Source organism: Mus musculus, chromosome 5 (assembly GCF_000001635.26).
Source record: "Mus musculus strain C57BL/6J chromosome 5, GRCm38.p6 C57BL/6J".
NCBI lineage: Eukaryota > Metazoa > Chordata > Mammalia > Rodentia > Muridae > Mus > Mus musculus.
In genome coordinates, this window is record NC_000071.6 from 14,769,275 (window position 1) to 14,791,430 (window position 22,156).

At 36.5% G+C, this 22,156-nt stretch overlaps 1 protein-coding gene and 1 pseudogene across 9 annotated transcripts in view; both read left to right on the forward strand.

Annotated features, from left to right (window-relative positions):
* Pclo (piccolo (presynaptic cytomatrix protein)) overlaps window positions 1-22,156 on the forward strand; it is a 348,560-nt gene that overhangs the window by 254,369 nt on the left and 72,035 nt on the right. For 8 of the 9 annotated variants that reach the window (XR_003955649.1, XR_003955650.1, XR_003955648.1 and 5 more), the window contains exons 14-18: window positions 1,022-1,072; window positions 6,046-6,170; window positions 9,265-9,291; window positions 19,124-19,217; window positions 21,086-21,157. Coding sequence is in view for 5 of the 9 variants with exons in the window: in XM_006503582.3 (XP_006503645.2) it covers window positions 1,022-1,072; window positions 6,046-6,170; window positions 9,265-9,291; window positions 19,124-19,217; window positions 21,086-21,157 (369 nt within the window). In the remaining 4 variants the exon portion in view is untranslated. The remainder of the gene's footprint in view (window positions 1-1,021; window positions 1,073-6,045; window positions 6,171-9,264; window positions 9,292-19,123; window positions 19,218-21,085; window positions 21,158-22,156) is intronic. The other variant, XR_003955647.1, reaches the window with a different exon arrangement.
* Gm18668 (predicted gene, 18668) lies at window positions 13,960-15,103 on the forward strand (annotated as a pseudogene).

The following is a 22,156-nucleotide window of genomic DNA, read 5'->3' on the forward strand; positions in this document are numbered from 1 at the left end:
TGGGACCCAATGCCCTTTTCTGGTGTATCTGAAGACAGCAACAGTGTAGTTATATAAATAAAATGAATAAATCTCAAAAAAGTAACTAAACAATATACAAAGATACTATAGTAGATATTGCAGTTTTCCATTCAATTACTTAAACAAAATCAGATTTGCATACTTATAAGTAGATAGGAATGATATGTAAAGATGGCTGCCACTCCACTTAGGTGACTTATCTTACTGATGATAGACTTGGGGCCAGAGACATATGGAAATGTAACAAGTTCATAAGAAAGCATTTATTAATGAGCATGAATTAGCTTACAAAATCACTTTCTTTAATTTTATTAGTTATCAGTTTATTTTGAGACAAAGTTTTACTGTATAGATTTAAATGGCCAGGTACTCACTATCTAGACCAGGCTAGCCGTGAATTTATAGCGGTTCACTCATCTTTGCCTCATAAGTGCTGGATTCAGGGCATGTGACACCATGCCTGGCTGCTAGAACACTTTCTTATCCGCTTTGAAAGATTTATTTGTTTAAAGAGTTATGAGGAAAATGAAAACTTATCTGAAAAGATAAATATAAATTAAAGGCAGTCTGGTCATAGAAAAATGTTGCTTAGGTATTTCACCGTGCAGGGAGCTAGAAGGAGAGAGGCACAGACCATGGCTTTCACCCCAGCTTCTGTATTCCGAGGCAGTCTTATTTAAACACTGTTCATTACTATGTTGCTCTTTAAAAATCTCTAAATACTTTAAACTAAACGTATTCAGTTTTGTCTAAGTAATTGAAAATACTGCTGACATAAAATCATGGCTATAAAACAGGTTTTTCAAAATGAAAACTAGATTTATGTGTTCTAAAATTAAGCAACTCTGAGCAGGTACTTCACTTCTGGAGCAACCAAATGGGTAAAATGTATTTTGCAGGCAGTGTGCTATAACATAAGTGAATTTCGAAAGACAGTTAAAAGTAGACCACCTATGAGTACTTTGTTTATTAATGTAGCATATGGTCTTCACTATTTCAGCCTACTGATGTGTCCAAGACTGCCTCTCACCCAATTACAGGAGAGATTCAGGTATGGAAAGCTTTGCATGGCATCATTCTATCACCTTTTTGTTTTGGTCTTAACATTGATCTATTTAAATTTCTAAAAGTCTGTCTGGTTCTTTCATTTTCTACAATATGTACAAAACTACATAGGAAACACAATGTAATAGCGTGTTGTTTAGATGTATGTGTGCATGGAAACCAGCCACAGCTTTAAAGTTCCAGACTGAATAGTACTTAGTACAAACTGAACCTCAACGAGATTGCACTTGAGTGTGCTTCACACACACAAAGCTTCTCCTTCCAAACACCTGAAGGCCATTTCTTCAACATATACTAATCAAGCAATGTCTTTTGTTAAGTCAATGATTTATAACTAACTGATAAACAACTACCCTAGGGAAGTTATCATCATACTGTAGGTCATTAAAACTTTGTTTTTATAAGATCAACTGAAAGAATTTTGGCTGGAAAATATAATAAAAAGTACAGAAAATTTAAGCTTTAGTTCTGTGTATACTTCTATACTTGACTATTGCACTATCACAGTTTATATCTTAGCACGAGTCACAGTAAAATAGTTTTAAAATTTGGTTTTGGGTAATATCAAAATGTAATTTAAGGTAGATGAGAACTATCACAACATAGAATTAACACAGGACAAATTAGTTACCAGGAACAGCAAGGTTCCTGTAAGGAAAATCGGGAATGTCTCCAACATAATATAAATCCTCACAAGGGAGTCACAGAATAGCAGAGATACAGGAGACAGTGTGTGACTAGCAGCAGTAGCACCCAAAAACTTGTCACACTCAGAGTCAAACAATGACAAAATCAGCTTTGAGAAGCTGTGCTTCCTGAAAGAATGTTGGATGCAAGCAGGTGGGAATTGTCCCTCACATCGTCACACACTATATAGTAAGACGCAGACTGATGACAGGGGTGGGGGTGTAATAAGAAGCCATGTGTCAATTGCTGACAGAAAATATTGCAGTGGCAAAGGTACAAAGATTGGAAAACCAGCAAAGTGACTCTGCTCATGTAAGACCTCTGACGTTCAGTCAGTGGTACTTACTTCAAGACGCCCCAAGTGTGACATCTAAATGCAGATCGATGCAAAAGCAAGAGGTCGACCTTCAATTAGTCCCTCTAGGGGAGTGACTAGAAGGCCACACCAGATGGCTATTACAACCAGTTTTTATACTTTTTAGGGGCACAGGTTGTATTAGCAAGGTTACAGTTCAAACTTACTGGCTAAGCATATTGACCTTTAAATCTGTTGGCTAGCAACATGACACACACTTAAACTCTACTTGGGGGTCTGTACATTCTGAGAATTTTCTACTTGAGAATGTTTCTATTGGTGGAGAATGAAACTTGGCCCAGCCTTGACCCAAAGCAGGTGGGTGTAAGGCTGGTGAAAGCCCCTAGGGTCCTTCACACACAGAGACAAAAGCTAAAGTGAAGCAGTAAATGCAGAGGAGTGTTTTCCAAGGCACCTCTCCTGGAAGGAACTGTGGGAATGGGCCCACTTACTATGCATTCCTGATCTTGCTGGTATTTTGCTGGTTGCCAATGTTAAGAGTTTTCACCAGATCTGTCTTTCATCATTCCACAGGCAACACAGGAAACTTGAACTTTTGATTCTTAATAGTTTTCTCCTACCACGTTTTAAACTTTTTGCCTTTAGACTGATGCTTACTGTTTCTGTTTGGCTTGTTGATCTCTTGTTTACTCTCCTTTGTCTTACCCTTCAGCAGTAAAACTTCATTCTGAAGTTGAAACTTACCTGTGAGCAGTTAACAGTGGTTCTCAACCTTTGTAATGACATGACCTTTAATTCAGTTCCTCATGGTGAGGTGACCTACAACCATCAAATTGTTTTTATGGTTACCTCACAGCTGTAATTTGCTACTGTTGTGAATTGTAATGTAAATATTGTTGGAGATAGAGGTTTGCCGAATGGATCACAACTGCACAGGCTGAGAGCCACTGAACTTAAATGTTCTTGAAGATGATGTTTCACTTATTTTCCTGTGCAGAGCCTTATGGCAATGGCACACATAGAATGGTAAGCATAAAGATGTAGGCACTGGAACCTCTGTGTGTGAGGATGCTTCCTCTGGCCTGACACCTGAGCCCCTTGAAAGTCTTTATGAATGAATGGGGAAATTTTGAGTCACTTGAGGTACATGAAGGTTTCCATGCCAATGAGAAACAGCTTAGGTGCAGTGTCACTTGGGCATGAATTCCAAAGAAAGCTAACTATGATCCAGAAGATGCCCCAACGGGTAAGAAGGACACATGCTCCACTATGTTCATAGCAGCCTTATTTATAATAGCCAGAAGCTGGAAAGAACCCAGATGCCCCTCAACAGAGGAATGGATACAGAAAATGTGGTACATCTACACAATGGAGTACTACTCAGCTATTAAAAAGAATGAATTTATGAAATTCCTAGCCAAATGGATGGACCTGGAGGGCATCATCCTGAGTGAGGTAACACATTCACAAAGGAACTCACACAATATGTACTCACTGATAAGTGGATATTAGCCCCAAACCTAGGATACCCAAGATATAAGATACAATTTGCTAAACACATGAAACTCAAGAAGAATGAAGACTGAAGTGTGGACACTATGCCCCTCCTTAGAATTGGGAACAAAACACCCATGGAAGGAGTTACAGAGACAAAGTTTGGAGCTGAGATGAAAGGATGGACCATGTAGAGACTGCCATATCCAGAGATCCACCCCATAATCAGCATCCAAACGCTGACACCATTGCATACACTAGCAAGATTTTATCGAAAGGACCCAGATGTAGCTGTCTCTTGTGAGACTATGCCGGGGCCTAGCAAACACAGAAGTGGATGCTCACAGTCAGCTAATGGATGGATCACAGGGCTCCCAATGGAGGAGCTAGAGAAAGTACCCAAGGAGCTAAAGGGATCTGCAACCCTATAGGTGGAACAACATTATGAACTAACCAGTACCCCGGAGCTCTTGACTCTAGCTGCATATGTATCAAAAGATGGCCTAGTCGGCCATCACTGGAAAGAGAGGCCCATTGGACTTGCAAACTTTATATGCCCCAGTACAGGGGAACGCCAGGGCCAAAAAGGGGGAATGGGTGGGTAGGGGAGTGAGGGTGGGTGGGTATGGGGGACTTTTGGTATAGCATTGGAAATGTAAATGAGCTAAATACCTAATAAAAAATGGAAAAAAAAAAAGAAAGTGGAATACCATCAAAAAAAAAAAAAAAAAAAAAAAAAGCTAACTATGGCCGGGAGTGGTGGTGCACTCCTTTAATCCCAGCACTTGGGAGGCAGAGGCAGGTGGATTTCTGAGTTCGAGGCCAGCCTGGTTTACAGAGTGAGTTCCAGGACAGCCAGGGCTATACAGAGAAACCCTGCCTCGAAAAACAAACAAACAAACAAAACCAGTGCCAAAATGAGTATGTTTTTAATTCTGAAGTTTTAAGCAAAGTTTCGACTCATTTTGGTCACTCCATCTTGAGTATAAACATATGTATCTACTTTTTGTATGGACTTTATTTATTCTTTAAACTTTTTTTACAATCCAGACTTTATTCTCCTCCTGGCCCACCCCTCCTACTATTCAACATCCCACACCTCCTCTTCTCGTAACCCCTTCTCCAAGATGATGTCCCCATGCCACCAACCCCGCCAGATTTTGCCACTCCCTGGGCTCAAAGTCTCTCAAGAGTTAGATGTATCTTCTCTGACTGAGTCCAGATGCAGGAGTCCTCTGCTGTATGTGTGCTGGGGGCCTCATATATGTTGGTGTATGCTGCCTGGTTGGTAATCCAGTATCTGAGAGCTCCCCGGGGTCCAGGTTAATTGAGACTACGGGTCCTCCTACAGGGTCACCGTCCTCCTTGGCTTCTTCCAGCTTTTCCCTAATTCAACCACAGTGATCAGCAGCTTCTGTCCATTGGTTGGGTGCAAATATCTGCATCTGACTCTTTCAGCTGCTTATTGTTTCTTCCGGAGGGCGGTCATGATAGGTCCCTGTTTGTAAGCACACCATAGCACCAGTAATATTGTCAGGCCTTGGAGCCTCCTCCTAAGCTGGATCCCAATTTGGGCCTGTCGCTGGACCTCTTTTTCCTCAGTCTCTTCTCCATTTTTGTCCCTGCAGTTCCTCCAGACAGGAACAATTCTGTGTCAGAGTTTTTCATTGTGGGATATCAACCCATCCGTCCACTTGATGCCCTCCCTGTCTTTCTACTGGAGGTGGACTCTACAGGTTCTCGCTCCCCACTGTAAGGCATTTCATCTAAAAATACTAACTTTTAAAAATAATTCATACATACCTTAGATATATGAATTATTTTTAAAAGTTAGTATTTTTATACATATGTTCCCTCTTTGAAATACAGATCTTTCCATTTCCATTTCTTGGAAAAACTTAAAGGTAATTAAGATTTAATTGGAAGGACATCAAAAGAACACTTCAGTTATGAAAGAGAAAAATACTAAGCTCAATGATTTTGAATTGTAAGTTTCTCAAATGTTTATCTGAATTATAAATCTTGTTCCTTGAGGTCAATGTGATCAGCCAATAAGTACTATAGAAATATTTTTTCTTCTTTTTTCTTCAGCTTCTAAAGTCAAAAGAATTAGTACCATTCTAGTCTCTTACTGTATAAGAAGTGGCATAGGAAGAGAAACTAAAAGCTTAATCTTGAAAATATAATAAATATTTAGTGTATGATTTTTCTTCTAAGAGAATTATAGCTAGGCCAAGACTCTTCACTGTACAGAGTCCAGTAAACATAAACAGCATATTTACTACATATCCAGATATGCCTAAGACCTTCCAGTTAAATTGTACATTAAGAGCTTAGTTTCAAATAAAATTGAGATGAAGAAGGTAATTTATTATAAAATGTTAAAAGAATTAGTAAAACACTAACTGATACTATTTCATTTGTTTTTATTTTTTCATGGGATTGTTTTCTACACCTTAAAGCTTCAAATCAACTACGATCTTGGAAATCTTATAATACATATTCTTCAAGCAAGAAACCTGGTCCCCAGAGACAACAATGGCTACTCGGACCCATTTGTGAAGGTGTACCTACTTCCAGGACGAGGGTAAGTGCAAGTCATTGTCTTCTGAGTATTTCATCTCACATTCTAAGTAATCCTGATTTTATCTTACATTCTTTTATTTACAAGCCTAACCTGGATTGTTCTTACACTGTCCTTAGTCTACTTTTTGCCATCATATTCATCTCCAATTAGTAGATAAGGTTGAATTAAAATTTTAAATTATGTTATCAATGGTGAGAGCAAAGGTCACAATAAAGCCATTCTCCATGAGAGCAAGCAGCATTTTTATTGTGGAGAAACATTCTTGTGTCACGTAGTCAGACTGTAACTCTAAAATCTCTTAAGAACTTGTAGCAGATTTCAAGTACTAACATGTTACAAATGTTAATTTTAATGTAAATGTATATAGTAAATTAATATGGCAGCTTTATTTTAAATCTTAGCTAATTCTCAAATAATGACACAAACAGGACAAGATTTATAGCAAGCTTTACCTCTGTACCAGAGCAATCAATTGATCTTTCTTTATCCCCTAAACTAATCTGGCTACCTCCCAGCTAAATGATTTAGAGCCTTCTGTGCTTAAGCTGAGCTCTCATGGATTCCTGCCTTTAATTCCCTGCCCACCCACTCCCACCTTCACCCACCCTCCCCACCCCCAACTCCCCTCCCCCCCCTCCCCACCCCCCTACCCCGACCCCTGTCCTTCCCTTGTCTGGCAGAAGTTTTAGCTTAATCTCTCTTCTGCCCAACCATTGGGTGATCAGCTTTTGTTGACAAGGCAGAGAATAAATGATAAGTATTGTTTACCCAAACTTAAGACAGGATATTCTTGACTTAAGCATTACAATTCTCTGTCTGGATTGTAACTAGATAGTAGGGTAGTGAAATTAGTATTTGAATAACACAAGGATAACCTTTACACAGTGCTCAAAAATATTGTGCCTACAGCTTGTCTCCCTAAATTCACTAGAATATCAACTTTCTTTACTGTTTATTTTTACAAAATAGATGTATTATTATCCTATATTTTGATGGTCACTAAATGACTTTTTAATGAAACCCTATTTTTGTACACATTTCCAAGTCAATCTGTCAAAAATAGTGACAAATAATAACATTTGAAGCAATGACTTTGCTATATAAACTAAAGATGTTTCATTTACTCATTTGTGGGATGTATGCTCTGTTGATATGAAGAAAGTTCATTGGTCTTTGGGTCTAACTTTATGGCAGAGTTTGTGTTTCACATAACTGAGTCTTTCATTCCCTAGCAGCAAATAAAAATACTAAATAAGTGATATGTTTTCTTTAAGGATGTATAATAACTAATCACATAATTAATGTTAATGCCAGTGTTCTGATATATCAATGAGTACTTGAAAACGGTTTGAAAACAGAGATTTGACTTCAACAAATCATTATACTTTATATAAGCTATTTATATTGCTCAAGCTAATGTGGTATGACCATGAGCAGTAAACAAATGGAGTTATGTTGAGAAACCTTCTCAGCTAGTAGGAGCACTGGTTTAATTTTTCTTTGATGTGGAGGTAACACTTGAGTACTGACTTTTGCTTGGAAACTGTTAAGTACAGCACAGAAATAGAGAAATAGTACAGTAACTGACCATCCTTTATCTTAAAAAGTTTTCACTTCCTAGCCAATTAGAGTTCACTTTTCCTCTTACATATTTCCCACATCCATATTATTTTGAAAGAAATCCTAGCAATGAACACTTTTTGCAAATAAAGTATATTTTCAGTATATAGTATAGTTAGGTAGTTCAAATAAAATTCACAAATAATTTCCTTAACAAAACTTTTGCTAAGATTTTTAGTTGGCTGAGAACCTAATTGGTGTTTGTAGAACACGGTATCAATGCACAACAAACATTCCTCAAAAATCATTTATGTGCGGTAAAGTGCCAACAGATTGAAAAGCAAACAAACAAAATGGAAGGGTTTTCTGAGCATGAGGTTTGCCTGAAGAGCCATGTTACATGTTGCACTGCAGTGAATCTGCTCTTTATTCACTCAGTCACCACTGGCAGCTTCCAGTTTCTTTGATATTCCATTTTACTGAGAGCACAATCATAATTTTCAGTTTGTCAATAAAAGCAAATCAGGTAGTCCAGAGGCAGTGTACGACAAACAGTATACAGGCTCTAATTGCATACCCCGGCTGCAAGAGGTTCTTTTTACAAAGTTAGAACTGCTGTTAATGGTTGATCTGATTTTAGTTTCTTAAGCATTTTTAAATCACCAATAGTTCTACATAAAATCAATAAAATAGCCACATGTTCCAGGAAAGAGAACCTTTTATGATTATTTTAATTAATTGATTAATGAGTTTATGTTACATTTGCATATGTTATGACCATAAAGAACTTTGCAGGCATAATTGAAGATGTAAATCTTACAATAACAGTTATGTATTTGTACATACAATCTTGCCACATCCTTTGAGGGGAGTATGACAAAAATAACAAACAAATAATAAAAAATCTTTATTTTGATTTTTTCGTGACAATTTTTGGTTTTTTTTAAATTAAGAAGTTATGGAAAATTACTCTTAAGGGTTTTTCTGTGTTTTTAAATGGATTAATTTATATTCCACCTTCTATAACAGTAGCATCACTGTCATCTTTTATAGTACACAAGAATTCTTATATCTATACATTGAGTGATTGAGTTGGAAAGTTGAGTAAGCTGAACAGATAGACAGGTAGCCTGAATACTTCAGCCTGTTCTATAATACTTAGCTGCAAATGATTTAAAATATATAATGAAATGGACAATGAATACACACCGAATACAAGTACTGTCGTATTACCTTCTTCTAACTATCCCTCATAAGGCAGGATTCAGCTCTTAGGTAGCTAACGTGTTGGATTCCTAGCCTAACATTAGTTAATCACTAAATACTGAATAACTATGCAAAAAGCATTTATTAGACATCTAAGTGTTATTCACTGTAGTTCAGTATATCTTCTGCCTCAACTCAGTTGCATTTTATATTGCTTCTGTGATTGCTATTCTCATATTTCCTGTCTATTTCTATTCGTAACTTTTTTCTTCCTGTCTTTCCCTCTTTCCTGTTGTATACTTCACTCTGGCTTCTGGAATCAATACAGTCAAGTCATGGTTGTCCAGAATGCAAGGTACAGTCAGTTTTCCTTCTGTGCCAACTACACTGTTATGCCTAGAGTTGTACTCTGTGAGTTTTTACATACATGGACCAATACTTCAATTTGGGATATAATATTTTCTCCAAATAAATATCTGTTGAATTAGGCCTGCAGCAAAGTGTTCTTACCAATGTGCAGTAGAAAAAAATAGAAAATATTAAAAATAGAAAAGATAGATAAGGACATTTCACCCTAAAATTGAATCTAATTGCAGTTTTCACTTGTATTTTATATGCTGAATCTCATTTACCTGCTTATGTGATAGGCAAAGCTTAAGCTATCCTCATTTCTTATTACAAATGAAGAAATAGGAAAGTTGTGTTTCTTATTTTAAATGTAATGTCAGATCTATTCTTTCCTTACTTGCCACTGTAATGTTTTCATGATTTTATATCTTCTGTTCCACAAGGTGACTGGAAGGTAAATATCAGCTTACTATAATGTCTGAGTAATCACATAGACACTCTTCTTTGATTTTAGTAGAAGGAACTTCTCTGATTCATTATAGGCTGCTTCACCATCTTACCACCCTAGACTACCTCTCAAGACATAACCCAGAATATCCCATTGCACATCAACCACTGCCCTATAAAATAAGTGTGTTATTTAACTGGAGAGACTCATGTGTAGGTTTAGAATTTCCAAAACCTACTTTAGTTAGGATTCTTAAATGTTTAAACTTCCCTTCTAGCCCACAGACCAAAGGCAAGGGAGAAAGGTGTTTATCAGGACAAAGTGGGTGTAGACCTGTTTAGAAGTAGTTCTTTGGGACAATTCCAGACACGAATCTGTAGCAGCAGTCCAGTCTAATTGGCAAACACCAAACACAAATGAGTAGCAGAAGCTCAATCCAGAAGAAACTGTGAGGCTCTGCTGAACTGGCACAATTCCATGGAAGCTGCAAGAAGTAGCCAGAATACCATGGGAAGTTCCTGGGCATGTTTCTTTCTATGAAGTTACAAGTAATGATCAGCGAAGACCAGCAATGTGCGGCAAGGCATACCAATGCAAACACATCATTCACTGTCAGTTGGTTCTGCTTATCCTCTTTCGAAAATCACACATTTTCTCATGTGTGCCTCAGCAAAACATCCTCTCCTGTATCCGCTTCAGCAAAACATCCCCACAGAAGACAGGTTCCAGAAAAACATCAAATAACACAACTGAGTCTCCAAAGAAACCAGAAATTTCCACTTTGGTCATGTACCATCTTTACTAATAGGATGGTAAGGATTTTAGTCTCAGCTATATAGTTAACGTTGTAGTATTTAAATATGATATTTTTATTAATCCTGGAAAGCTGACCCAAAATAACCTTTTTCTGATTTTTACGATATTAATATGTATGTTCAACACTAGGATCTATCATCATATCCTTACTAGTACTCAGCATCTTCATTCCTTAGAGCCCTATCATTAGCAACCTATGAACATAGACACCATGGTGGCTAGTTTTCTCTTGTGGACATAATCTGAGTTGCTTGTGCTGAGATGTAAAATTAGTTCCATTTCATAGATTGTTGCAGTTTAGAAGACACATTGTCAGTCTCCTTATTCATAATCTCCCGCCTTTTGTCTAAGATTCCTCATGGAGCATTATCAGGGTGGTGATTTTCTGCATTTAATCTATAGGGGAGCATATTTGAGTACTGATTGTGATGACTCAATGAGCATAGTCTATTTTGATTACCATTTGGAAGGTTAAAAAGCTAAGTTATCATCCATATATAATTTCATTGTATCTTTGAAAACTATCAGTGTCAGAGGGAATTGAAATGACCATGGAAGCCAGGAAATGGGTACCTTAAGAACCTGGGTTTGAATTTCAGCATTGTCACTTAGAAGCCATGAGAGAACTGTGTTCCCTTGCATAATTAATGATAATGATAATAATAATAACAATAATAATAACTTCCTCATGGGCATGTGTGTGCATGTGCATGTGTGATATACTTAGTGATAAACCAAAAGTGGGAATCATAGTGTCTGACCCATAATAATCAGTAAGTTGCAAGTGTTATTATTACTTCTGATAATAGTAGAAAATGATACTTAAATAATTTGAGACAAAAAGTATACGTAAATATTCAATTATATAAAATAGTCTTGCAGTAATATCAAGAAAGGCAAATAACCTTTCCTCAATAAAAAATACAATGTATAAGATTCATATAATGAGGGATAAAGAGATTATTCAGCAGGTAGAAGACAAGCTGCTCTTCCCAAGGATCTGAACTCAGTTTCCAGCACCCTCATGGTGGCTCACAACTTTCTCTAACATCAATCACAGGGTCTAACATCCTCTTCAACATTTGTGTACATTAAGCATACAGATGGTGCACAGGCATAGATGTATGCCAAATACTCATACACATAAAATTAAAATAATAAAAATGAATAAACCAATGAAAGTCCTATTACACTAATAAATGCACACTGATACAGTTTTATCTTCTCTTTTTTTATTTAGTTGTCTACAGCTTCATCTAAATATACCCATATGCTATGAAAAGAATGAGGTCAGGTGAGATAGAGATGAGAAAAGGCCAAGGAAAGATGGCAAATGCCCTATGTCCTTGTTGATACAATTATGATATGCTGTGGTAACTTCAAAAAAGAAATTCACATACTGAAAAGCGCCCCCTCCCCACACACTCACACTTTTCTTTCATCATCCTGTTGGAAAAACTGAAGTTTTCTCATTTAATGAGATTTTGCCATGATTCTAACAAGTCTTAATTATCATTATAACTATAAGTGCAATGACTGGCTAGACATTCTTTAAACACCTTTGTTGGCATACAAGTGTTGTCATTTGAAACAAATATTGGAATATGATGTTCAAGCCTGACTTTATTTTGAAAGATTTAAAATATATCAAAGACTCGCAGTTGTAGGGGTTTTTTCCTTTTTCTTTTAATTCCTTCTTTTTGCATATAGTACATTCTCACCAGTTTTCCCTCCCACCACTCTGCCCGGTCCCGCCCTATCTCATGCTGTAAAATGAAATTGCCATGTTCACTTGATGAACTGATTTTGTATTTTCATATATTTATAAATCTTTGATTATTAACATGACCTAATTGCCATAATGTGATATCATTAATGTACTTTTCCCTCTAACAAGAAAGGCAAAGGAGACTAGCCTCTTTTTTCCCTTCAGGTTTACTTTATGCTTATACTCAAGAACCCTAATTTAGCTGTCCATGTATTGGAATGCAGACATTTGAGCATAGCTTTTTAAATTGTGATAATTTATCAACTGTATAAAGTTTCAACACAGTATTGTAGTATCATGCACAAGATAACCAGAAAGTGGTCACTGTAAACAAGTATTTGAAAGGAAGGCTCTTCAGGAAATATACAATAATGAAATTATTTAGGAGGGTCCCATGTTCAAGGTCAGCCTAGGGTATGTAATAGCATGCTGCCTACAGACTAATTAATTAACTGAAGGAGGAAAAGAAGTAAAGCCAGAAAAGATCTGCTGGAGGATTGCTTTGATTCATAAAATGAGGTGGTAAAAGCTGTGGAAAGGACACAAGACCTGCAGCGGATTATCAAAAGCCCAGTATGAATAGATTATGAATTCTCATCCTAGCCGAGAAGGTACTGCTAGTAATGGCTGCTGAGCAACAGAGAGTCAGCTTTTCTCAGGTATGCGCCTTGTGAGGCTACCCATCTCTAATAGATGGTCCTACATGCATACTCATAGAGGGAACACTGAATGAACTCTCTGTGTTAAAGAAAACGAAAAAAAAAAAAAACATAAATTTGGGTAAGAGAAGCATAGACAGGGGAGGAATTAGAGAGGATGGAATGTGATTTAATCAAAACATTCTATATTCATATACACACATTTGAAATTCTTAAATAATAAAAATGGTATTAGCCAGGCACTGGTGGTACAAGCCTTTAGTTCCAGCACCTGGGAGCAGAGGGAGGTAGACCTCTAAGGTCAAGGCCAGCCTGATCTACAGAGAGAGTTCCAGGACAACCAGGACTACACAGACAAACCCTGTCTCAAAAAAAATTCTTTTTTAGTTTTGTATTTGTTTATTGTGGAATGTAATCTTAATTAAAGCTTCCTATTGGCCTCTATTGTTGGTCGTGGCAAGCAGAGATACTACCTTAGCTGCCAAGACTCCAACCTATTGTTTGCCTCTTAGCAAAATTTAACTGAAGACAGGAATTGACTGCATGTGATGGCAAGTGTCTGTAATTCCAGGGCTCTGGAGCTCAGGCAATAAATACTGAGAGGCAGAACATGTTTGGGGGATTTTATTTGGTTTGTTTGGTTGGTTGGTTTTCTTTTAGTACCTCTTTATTTTCTACTAAAGAAGGTTAATCAAGTTGTCAGGCTAGTGGTGCAGAACAAGATAAATAGCCCAAGAAAAGACATCCCCAGACAGAGAAAGAAAAGGGAGCCTTCAAGGGTATTCCTTTCTTCTAGAGCTCCAAAGCATTATTATTCAAGATCATAATTCAGAATCTGATAATGAAGGACATAAACACAAAGTGAGATGCTGGCGAAGAAGCAAAGAGTGAACTAAAGAGCAAAGAGGCTGAATTGAAGATGCTGCCATCTCAGATAGTCGAACTGGAAGCCTATTTAATAATAAAAGCAAGAGGATATGATCCAAAGATGAATCCACTAAGACAGAAGTCAGACACACAATGTCAAAGAACAGTCTTCTAACAAATAAGGGAGCAAGTGAATCCATTTAAAAATGAAGACAGCACGCAGAACAGAAGTCATCCTGAGGCAGAAGTCACTCACCATCTGCATCCCATGAAAGTTTCCATCCTAGAAATGAGAAGTTTTAGTCCAGGGATAGGGATCAAAAGAGTCTCAACCCAGAATCAGAAACAAGAAGTCAAGATCTAGAAGCAAGGTTAGAAAATAATGAATTAGAATACATTCAATCAGGATCCAGACCCACGCTCAGGACTAGAAAAGGGGTCAACATGGGGATGGAAAGAAGAGAATTGGAAAGTCAAGAAGAGTAGCTGAAGCCTAAACAGGACACCCAGTTCATGCCCTTAAGAGGCAAAAAGAGAACAATGGACACAGGAAACTTGAGATTGACAGGGGAAAGAAATTACAAGAACAACAGCATATGGCAAAAAAAAAGTTTAAAAAACAAAACAAAACAAAAACAAGAAGGGACATTACAGTAGCAGACTCTGGAGTTCTGCTCTTAGTGTTGCTGTGATGTTGTGGGAACACAAATGACTCCTCAACTAGCTATAAAAGCATTAAAAAAGAAGAAGAAGAAGAAGAAGAAGAAGAAGAAGAAGGAGGAGGAGGAGGAGGAGGAGGAGGAGGAGGAGGAGGAGGAGGAGGAGGAGGAGGAGGAGGAGGAGGAGGAGGAGGAGGAGAAGGAAGAAGAAGAAGAAGAAGAAGAAGAAGAAGAAGAAGAAGAAGAAGAAGAAGAAGAAGAAGAAGAAGAAGAAAAGTCCATGCTTGCTAATGCCCAGTCAGAGATATGCAGAGCTGTGCATGGCTACTATAAGCAGCTGCTGTTTCCTGAGCAAGAAGAAAAGGGAAAAGGCTCTATCAAGAAAGAAGGCAACGATCTTAGAGTGAGAAAATTGAAGTCTAGAAACAAAAAGCAGACTATCACTGTAGGGAGTTACAGGATTTAAGAGTGGAGATGAGGCTGGCTGTAGCTCCAATGATGACGAATGCTGCAAGACTTTGAAGCAAATAAGTTTTTCAAATCTTGATGCACAGTATGAAATGGCAAGAACACAAATCCACACACAAAGAATGGGTTTGGGCCGGGCAGTGGTGACGCATGTGGCACATGCCTTTAATCCCAGCACTTGGAAGGCAGAGGCAGGCTGATTTTGAGCCTAGCCTGGTCTAGAGAGAGTTCCAGGACAACCAGGGCTACACAGAGAAACCCTGTCTCAAAGAAAACAAAACAAAAAACAAGCAAACAAACAAAAGGGAATGGGTTTGGGGTTCCCATCTTTACTGCAAAAAATGAACAGAGTCTGAAAAGGAACAGCTTGGGACTTTATAGACTTACTCTGACATAAGGTCTGCTTACCGAATAACTAGCATTCTAAGTTACATGTGTGTTACACTTTTGTTCATTAAAAATATGACTTTGTTTTATAAATATCAGAGAGTGATGTTACTGTTCCTGTTTGTAAATGAGGTTAAACTCACTTCCATTTTGCTTGACAGGACTTCAGAAGCAGGATATTTGTTAGTTCGTGAACTCTACATTTCAGATATATAAATATTTGAAAATAAATATAAACAAATATAAAAGATTCAGGTGGCAGAAAATTTCATACCTAGATTTTCTTACGTCTGATGTCCTGTGTACTTTTGTGCCTTAGCTTGTACAGTTATTTTTATCTATTACATGAAACAAATATTATGGAGATGCTCTGTAGAGGAACGTTTGGTAAGCTGGGTAATGATAATAAAAATGATTTTCCCAAACAAAAAATAAAGCTGTGGAAAGGGGCTTGAGTCTGAACAGAATTGGAGCATCAAATTCAGTAAGACCATGATACTCTATTAATATAATTTTTTAATCTGTGCTAGCTTAGATTACTTCTGATTCTGTTAACAGATAAATACCTTTACTATTCATACCTATTGTTACACAGAATTTACATACCCCATGCCACTCAGACTATCTCTATGCCACTCTAAACATGTTCTAGTCTCCTTTGTTGTGATAATAACTTGTATTATATGTACATTGAGGCTTGGGAACTATATTATAGAGACAAGGTGCACACTTTAGCTAATAAAGCCTGTTAAGAAGACAGAGGAGTAAGTGATGCTTTGGATAGTTTCACAAGTTAATTTCATATAACAGACTTAAGAGTAAAGAATAAGGGATGTTTCTTATACCTAAATCCTGATCCTACCACCTAATACTCATGCAGCCTTACGAGCACATCTTAACTCCTCTAAGGCTTAGAGTCTAAGCTTAAATCCTTCTTACCTGCTAAATGAGATAATAAATAGCCTGTTCTCTAAGGAAGCCTTTAAGATTCAGTGAGTGAGCACATACAAAGCAGTTAGAGCTCTGCCTAGGAACTAGTCAGAACTTAAGGTTACTTATTATTTCAATGTGACTGGGAACTGCTTTTTAATATGAAAACAATAATGATCATAATGTACTACCATTACAGTTGTCCTTCATGATACAGATGCATGGTTTCTGATAAAGAACTGGTATTTAATATTTTTTCTAGATGTAGAAGTGACAAGAATTACTAAGTGTGGATGTGAAATATTTAGAGTTTATTTATATTTTATGAATTAAGGAAGTTCAAGGATTGATCAATCCTTTGGAAAATGGCAGCACTATAAATGGTTTTAGTTTAAGGCATAGCTATAACTTAATGAAAGAACCTGCTTTCATTTGTCCTTTTTGCCTGAATCTATCTATCTATCTAAACTATCTATCTATCTATCTATCTATCTATCTATCTATCTATACACATATACATATATTTATATGTATATATATATATATATATTCACTATTTTAGAACTTTAATAAATAATAACATTACTGGATCTTGCTGTGGTGGTCTCATGTTTTCATCACTTTGATAACTAAGTCCACGTCACACAAAAATGTAGAACTCCATAAGACTTCACCTGGCTTAAATACACCAGCCTAGAGGAATGGCTATGTTTCCTCTATAGGGCACTATCAACTGTTAACTTGAAAGTGTCCACATTAATTGTTTCCATACCATCATCAAAACAAACAAACATAAAAGAAAAAGAGACATACCATGCCTAGTAATTTCCAGTTTTGGGAATCAAAACTTTCACGTTTACTGAAAATTACACCTTAAAAATGCCTATGGGATTACTATCTAATTATCATCTTAACATTTTGCTATACTTATTTCATTTTGTTTTTATAATAGAAAATATATTACAGGTACACTTGGATTCCTTAACACTACTACCTTACCCACCTAGAATATTAACTAAATTGAATTTAATATTTATACTTCCTAAGCTTTCCTTTTTTTGATATATATGTCTTACATACAAGTGTATTCACTAATATATGCCATTATTTAAAATTATTTTAAATTCACATGATAGGTTAACTTTGACCTGTTTATTTTTCTGTAAAACTTTAAACAAAACATTTTCAAGAATTTGGTTAAATCCTTCCTGTTGCTTAATATTTTATTGGTTAAATACACAAGCATTATTTATTCATTTATTATTTTAGCAGAAATAATATTGATAAATATTCTTAAATACATTTCTTTTGTACACGTGGGAGAAATTCTCTGGGATAAAAGCAGAATTAGGAGAATTGAAACACACCGGGTGTAAATATAATATCTTAAACATCACTAAATAGTGATGAAGTTATGGGCAAAATAAATGTACGATCTCATAACTTCCTGGTAATTTTGTTAAAATCATTATGTAAGCATTTCTTTCAAAGTGTCTAAAATCTTGAACGACATTCAGCAAATCTTGTTCTTATTGTCATACAATCCAATAAGATGTTTAGAGTAAGAAGACACTAGAATCACATGTGAGGTTTGCTGAGACACAAACCCCATGGCTCAAATTCCATGACATATTACATTACAGCTTTCAGAAATCACCATGTTCGAGACTTATCACAGAATAACTACATTAGATTCTCCTGGAGTGGGAGAGGTATGGAGTCTTGGCTGTCTTTAAGGAAAAGAAATTTGTAATTTTAGACAAGTATCAGGGCTTCCTAGTAAATTACTGACACCTACCAGAAATAAAATGTTGTTTGATCAATAAGATGTGAATTAAGATGGAAAATCCAGGAAAGACAAAGTTAAGGAAAGCCTTGCCTATGGCATTACCATCTACTAAGCACAGATAGCAGTCAGCTATTTCCTAGTCCAGCCACTGGCCTGGTTCTGGCTGTCCATGTGCTGCAAGACTTAATTAGTACAGGTTTTCAGTATAAGTTGTTAAATGTATAGTATATATGTTTCTAATGTTTACTCAGAGGCCTTGGAAGAAGTGGGGATTCATTGAACTGCCCCAAGTTACAATGAATGAAGCCATTAATTAACTTTAATTTTGACATAAACTAGTGGCACAAAGCATTCAAACCTGCTGTATAACTATTGTAAATGCCATACTTTAAAGGGAATTTCAAATGTCCCTCTGGGGAGGTTTTTGAAATCTCATGTTGTCTTCCATTTGTCTTCCTTTTCTCTGTAAATCCAATTAGTGCCTTATTCCTACTTTCTTTCTTAAAAACAAAACAAGATCTAATGTAGCCCAAGTTGGGTCCAAACCAGCTATACAGCTGAGGACTCTGAACTTGGACTTCCACCAGCAAATGGTCAGATCACACTTGTATCTCACAACAGCCTTCTCTTAATATCACTCTGTTTCATAGGGTAAAAGACAATTTTGCTTTGCTGTCAGGATTGGATATAAAATGCTTAGAAGGTTCAAGACTATATTATTATTTATGAAGCAAAAAAGATATCAGTGTTATATATAGTTAATGTAAATATCTCATGCATCCAGGAAAACCTAATAGAATACTTCAAATACTCAGTAATTTCTTTAAAAGCACACTCACTAGTGCAAGTGAAACTCCAAACAATCGATGTATTTCAAACTGTCATGGTGTGTTCAATTTAAGATTGAATTTCAAACTGGAAGGTGAAAATGATCACACAGTGATGTGAGACCAAAGATCTGGTAAATGCTGTGTGTCCTTCACTTTGACTGTGAAGTCATCAGTTAAGGTAAAATGCCAAAATAACTCTTTCTTCTCTTCCAATTTAGTGTTGAGTACAAGAGAAGGACTAAATATGTCCAGAAAAGTCTTAATCCCGAGTGGAATCAAACAGTAATTTATAAAAGTATTTCCATGGAGCAGGTATGTAATTGTTGTTATGCACATGTCAACTGTAGGCTGATGTAAGGGCAGTGATGACAATATTATGGAAGAATCAGGGTCTCTATCCAGGATTTCCAAACATAGTACAAGTTCATTAAATACACATGAGAAACTTATACAGCAATAATGGATGAGTGAAGTTCAAAGGTAAGGTAAAGCAAGATGCTCCTATTTTGACAAAGTACCCAAAACATGAACAAATAATTTAGTTAAGTGAGTATCATAGAACATTTTAAAACTTAATTTTTTTCTTTTTTAAATAATATTTTACTTACTTACTTATTTGCACTCCAGATTTTATTCCTCCCACCCCCCCCCCGCCATCCACCTCTGTTTCACATTCCATACCTCCTCCCCAACCCGTCTCCATGAGGAGGGTCCCCCCACTCACCACCCCACCCCACCTGACCTCTAAACTCCCTGGGGCCACATAATAATGTGTTGGGGGCCTCATATCAGCTGATGTATGCTGCCTGGTTGGTGGTCCAGTGACTGAGAGATCTCGGGGGTTCTGGATAATTGAGACTGCTGGTTCTCTTACAGAGTTGCCCTCTTCAGCTTCTTCCAGCTTTTCCCTAATTCATCCACAGAGTTCAGCAGCTTCTGTCTATTGGTTGGGTGCAAATATCTTCATCTGACTCAGCTGCTTGTTGTGTCTTTCAGAGGGAAGTCATGATAGGTCCCTTTTTGTAAGTGCTCCATAGCCTCAGTAACAGTGTCTTGGGGCGTCCCCTTTAGCTGGATCCCACTTTGGGCCTGTCGCTGGACCTTCTTTTCCTCAGGCTCCTCTCCATTTCCACCCCTGCAGTTCTTTCAGACTGGAATAATTATGGGTCAGAGTTTTGACTATGGGATGGCAACCCCATCCCTCACTTGATGTCCTATCTTTCTGCTGGAGTTGGGCTCTATAAGTTCCCTCTCCCTACTGTCTGACATCTTGTCTAAAGTCCCTCCCTTTGAGTCCTGAGAGTTTCTCACCTCCCAGGTCTCTAGTGCATTCTGGAAATTCCCCCCAACCTTCTACCTCCTGAGGTTGCCTGTTTTCATTCTTTCTGCTGGCCCAAAGGGCTTCAGTTCTTTTCCCTTACCCAATACCAGATCAGATTACCCTCTCTCCCTTCAAAAAAAAAAAAAGGCCTGTCCACTTTCCCTCCCAAGTTTCTCCCTCCCACCCCACTTGTGATTGCTTTTGTCTCCCTCCCAGTGGAACTGAGATGTCCTCACTTGGTCGGGTCAGCTTGTTGACATTTTTGAGTGCTGTGGACTGTATCTTGGGTATTCTGTACTTTTTTTTTTTACTAATATCCACTTATTAGTGAATAATAAACAAATTGGGAGACAATATTTTCAATGCACTATATTTTGATTTTTCAGAAGGAACATCAAAAGGAATAAGATGTATTTATTCTACCCAGCTAAGATATAGGACTTCATTTTTATAAATTAAAGCTTATCAAGAGGAGAAAACTAATGTTTACAGATGATAGTGTAATGATGATTATCATAAAACTTTGAGTCCAAAAATAAGTGATTGTAAACAAAATTAAGTTAGTGTACATATCATTTAATTTTAAAAATATGGAATCTGTAACTGTATTTAAGGAGCATAGACTAATTCTTATTAAATGAGGACTACAGATAGGACAGTAAGTGTGACCAATTTGTTCACAAAATAATGAGGTCCCCTATAATCAACACTAGATTGAACTACAAATTTATCCTTAAAATTTTACACAATATTTAACAGTCTTAAATAAAATAGCAAGTATTCTAATAAAATGAAAGAGTTTAAGGTATCATCTATGAATATGCTGAAATGGGCTGATGACAGCTCTGTCCGAATGCAGCTCATGAAGAAGACCTTGGAGGTGACAGTTTGGGATTATGATAGATTCTCATCCAACGACTTCCTTGGAGAGGTAAGTCTAGATTTCTGGGTGTATTTGCTTGTCTGTTTTGTTTTGTTTTGTTTTGTTGTACTGTTGCTATCTGTGACAAGTTAAAACATAATGAAAAGTAAATTTCTTGAGTTTACTCAATAGCCATTCCTGAACAAAGTCTTTGACAGGTAAGTTTCTTTCATGAGTTACTTTTTGAATAGGTGAACAGAACCTTTAGAAGAGGTTTTCAATCCACCACTTGATGTACTTTTCAATTTTGTAAAGATTAAATAGGGTTTTAGTAGAAAAATAAACAGTGATGATGCGATTCCAAATGAGATCTGAGATCACAAAAGAAATAAAATGTGTTAGACTTTTTAAACATGCAATTTCAGGTCCTTGAATTACTCCCTGTTAGTATTACATGTAAAGATGTAACATTTTACATTGCTCTTTACAATTAAATATAATGCTAAAGACTTTCTAGTGTTTTACAAGTTAAAACTAGATAGAAGTAACTATTATATACATTTGTGAAAAATCAGAATGTATCTAAAAATAGAATTGGAAGAGTGAACAGAACTTCTGGTGTTTCCATCATAATCAATAATGCTATAAATTAAGTAGTTTCTTTAATGCTTGTTACTTAAATATTGTATTGTGTGCTTATATATACTTAAAATATATGAGATATACACTTAATATATATATATATATATATATATACATATATATATATATATATATTACATATTACACTCTCCTGTTCAGCCACTGACACTAACATTGATTTGTGCAGAATCAATATAGAACATAGCTTTATGTTCGGTTTACTGACATATTTCAAAATATTAACTTTGTGAAGACCTAATTTACTCTTTTGCTTCTATGAACCTAGATCGTTTATGGAATTTATGATGCCAATGACTGTAAAAGTTCAGTATTTTTTGGACCATTAAGAAAGGGGAAATGCCAGATAAACTACTATACATTTTCCTCATCATCAACTTGCAGTCACATCTCTATGTAAAATATTAA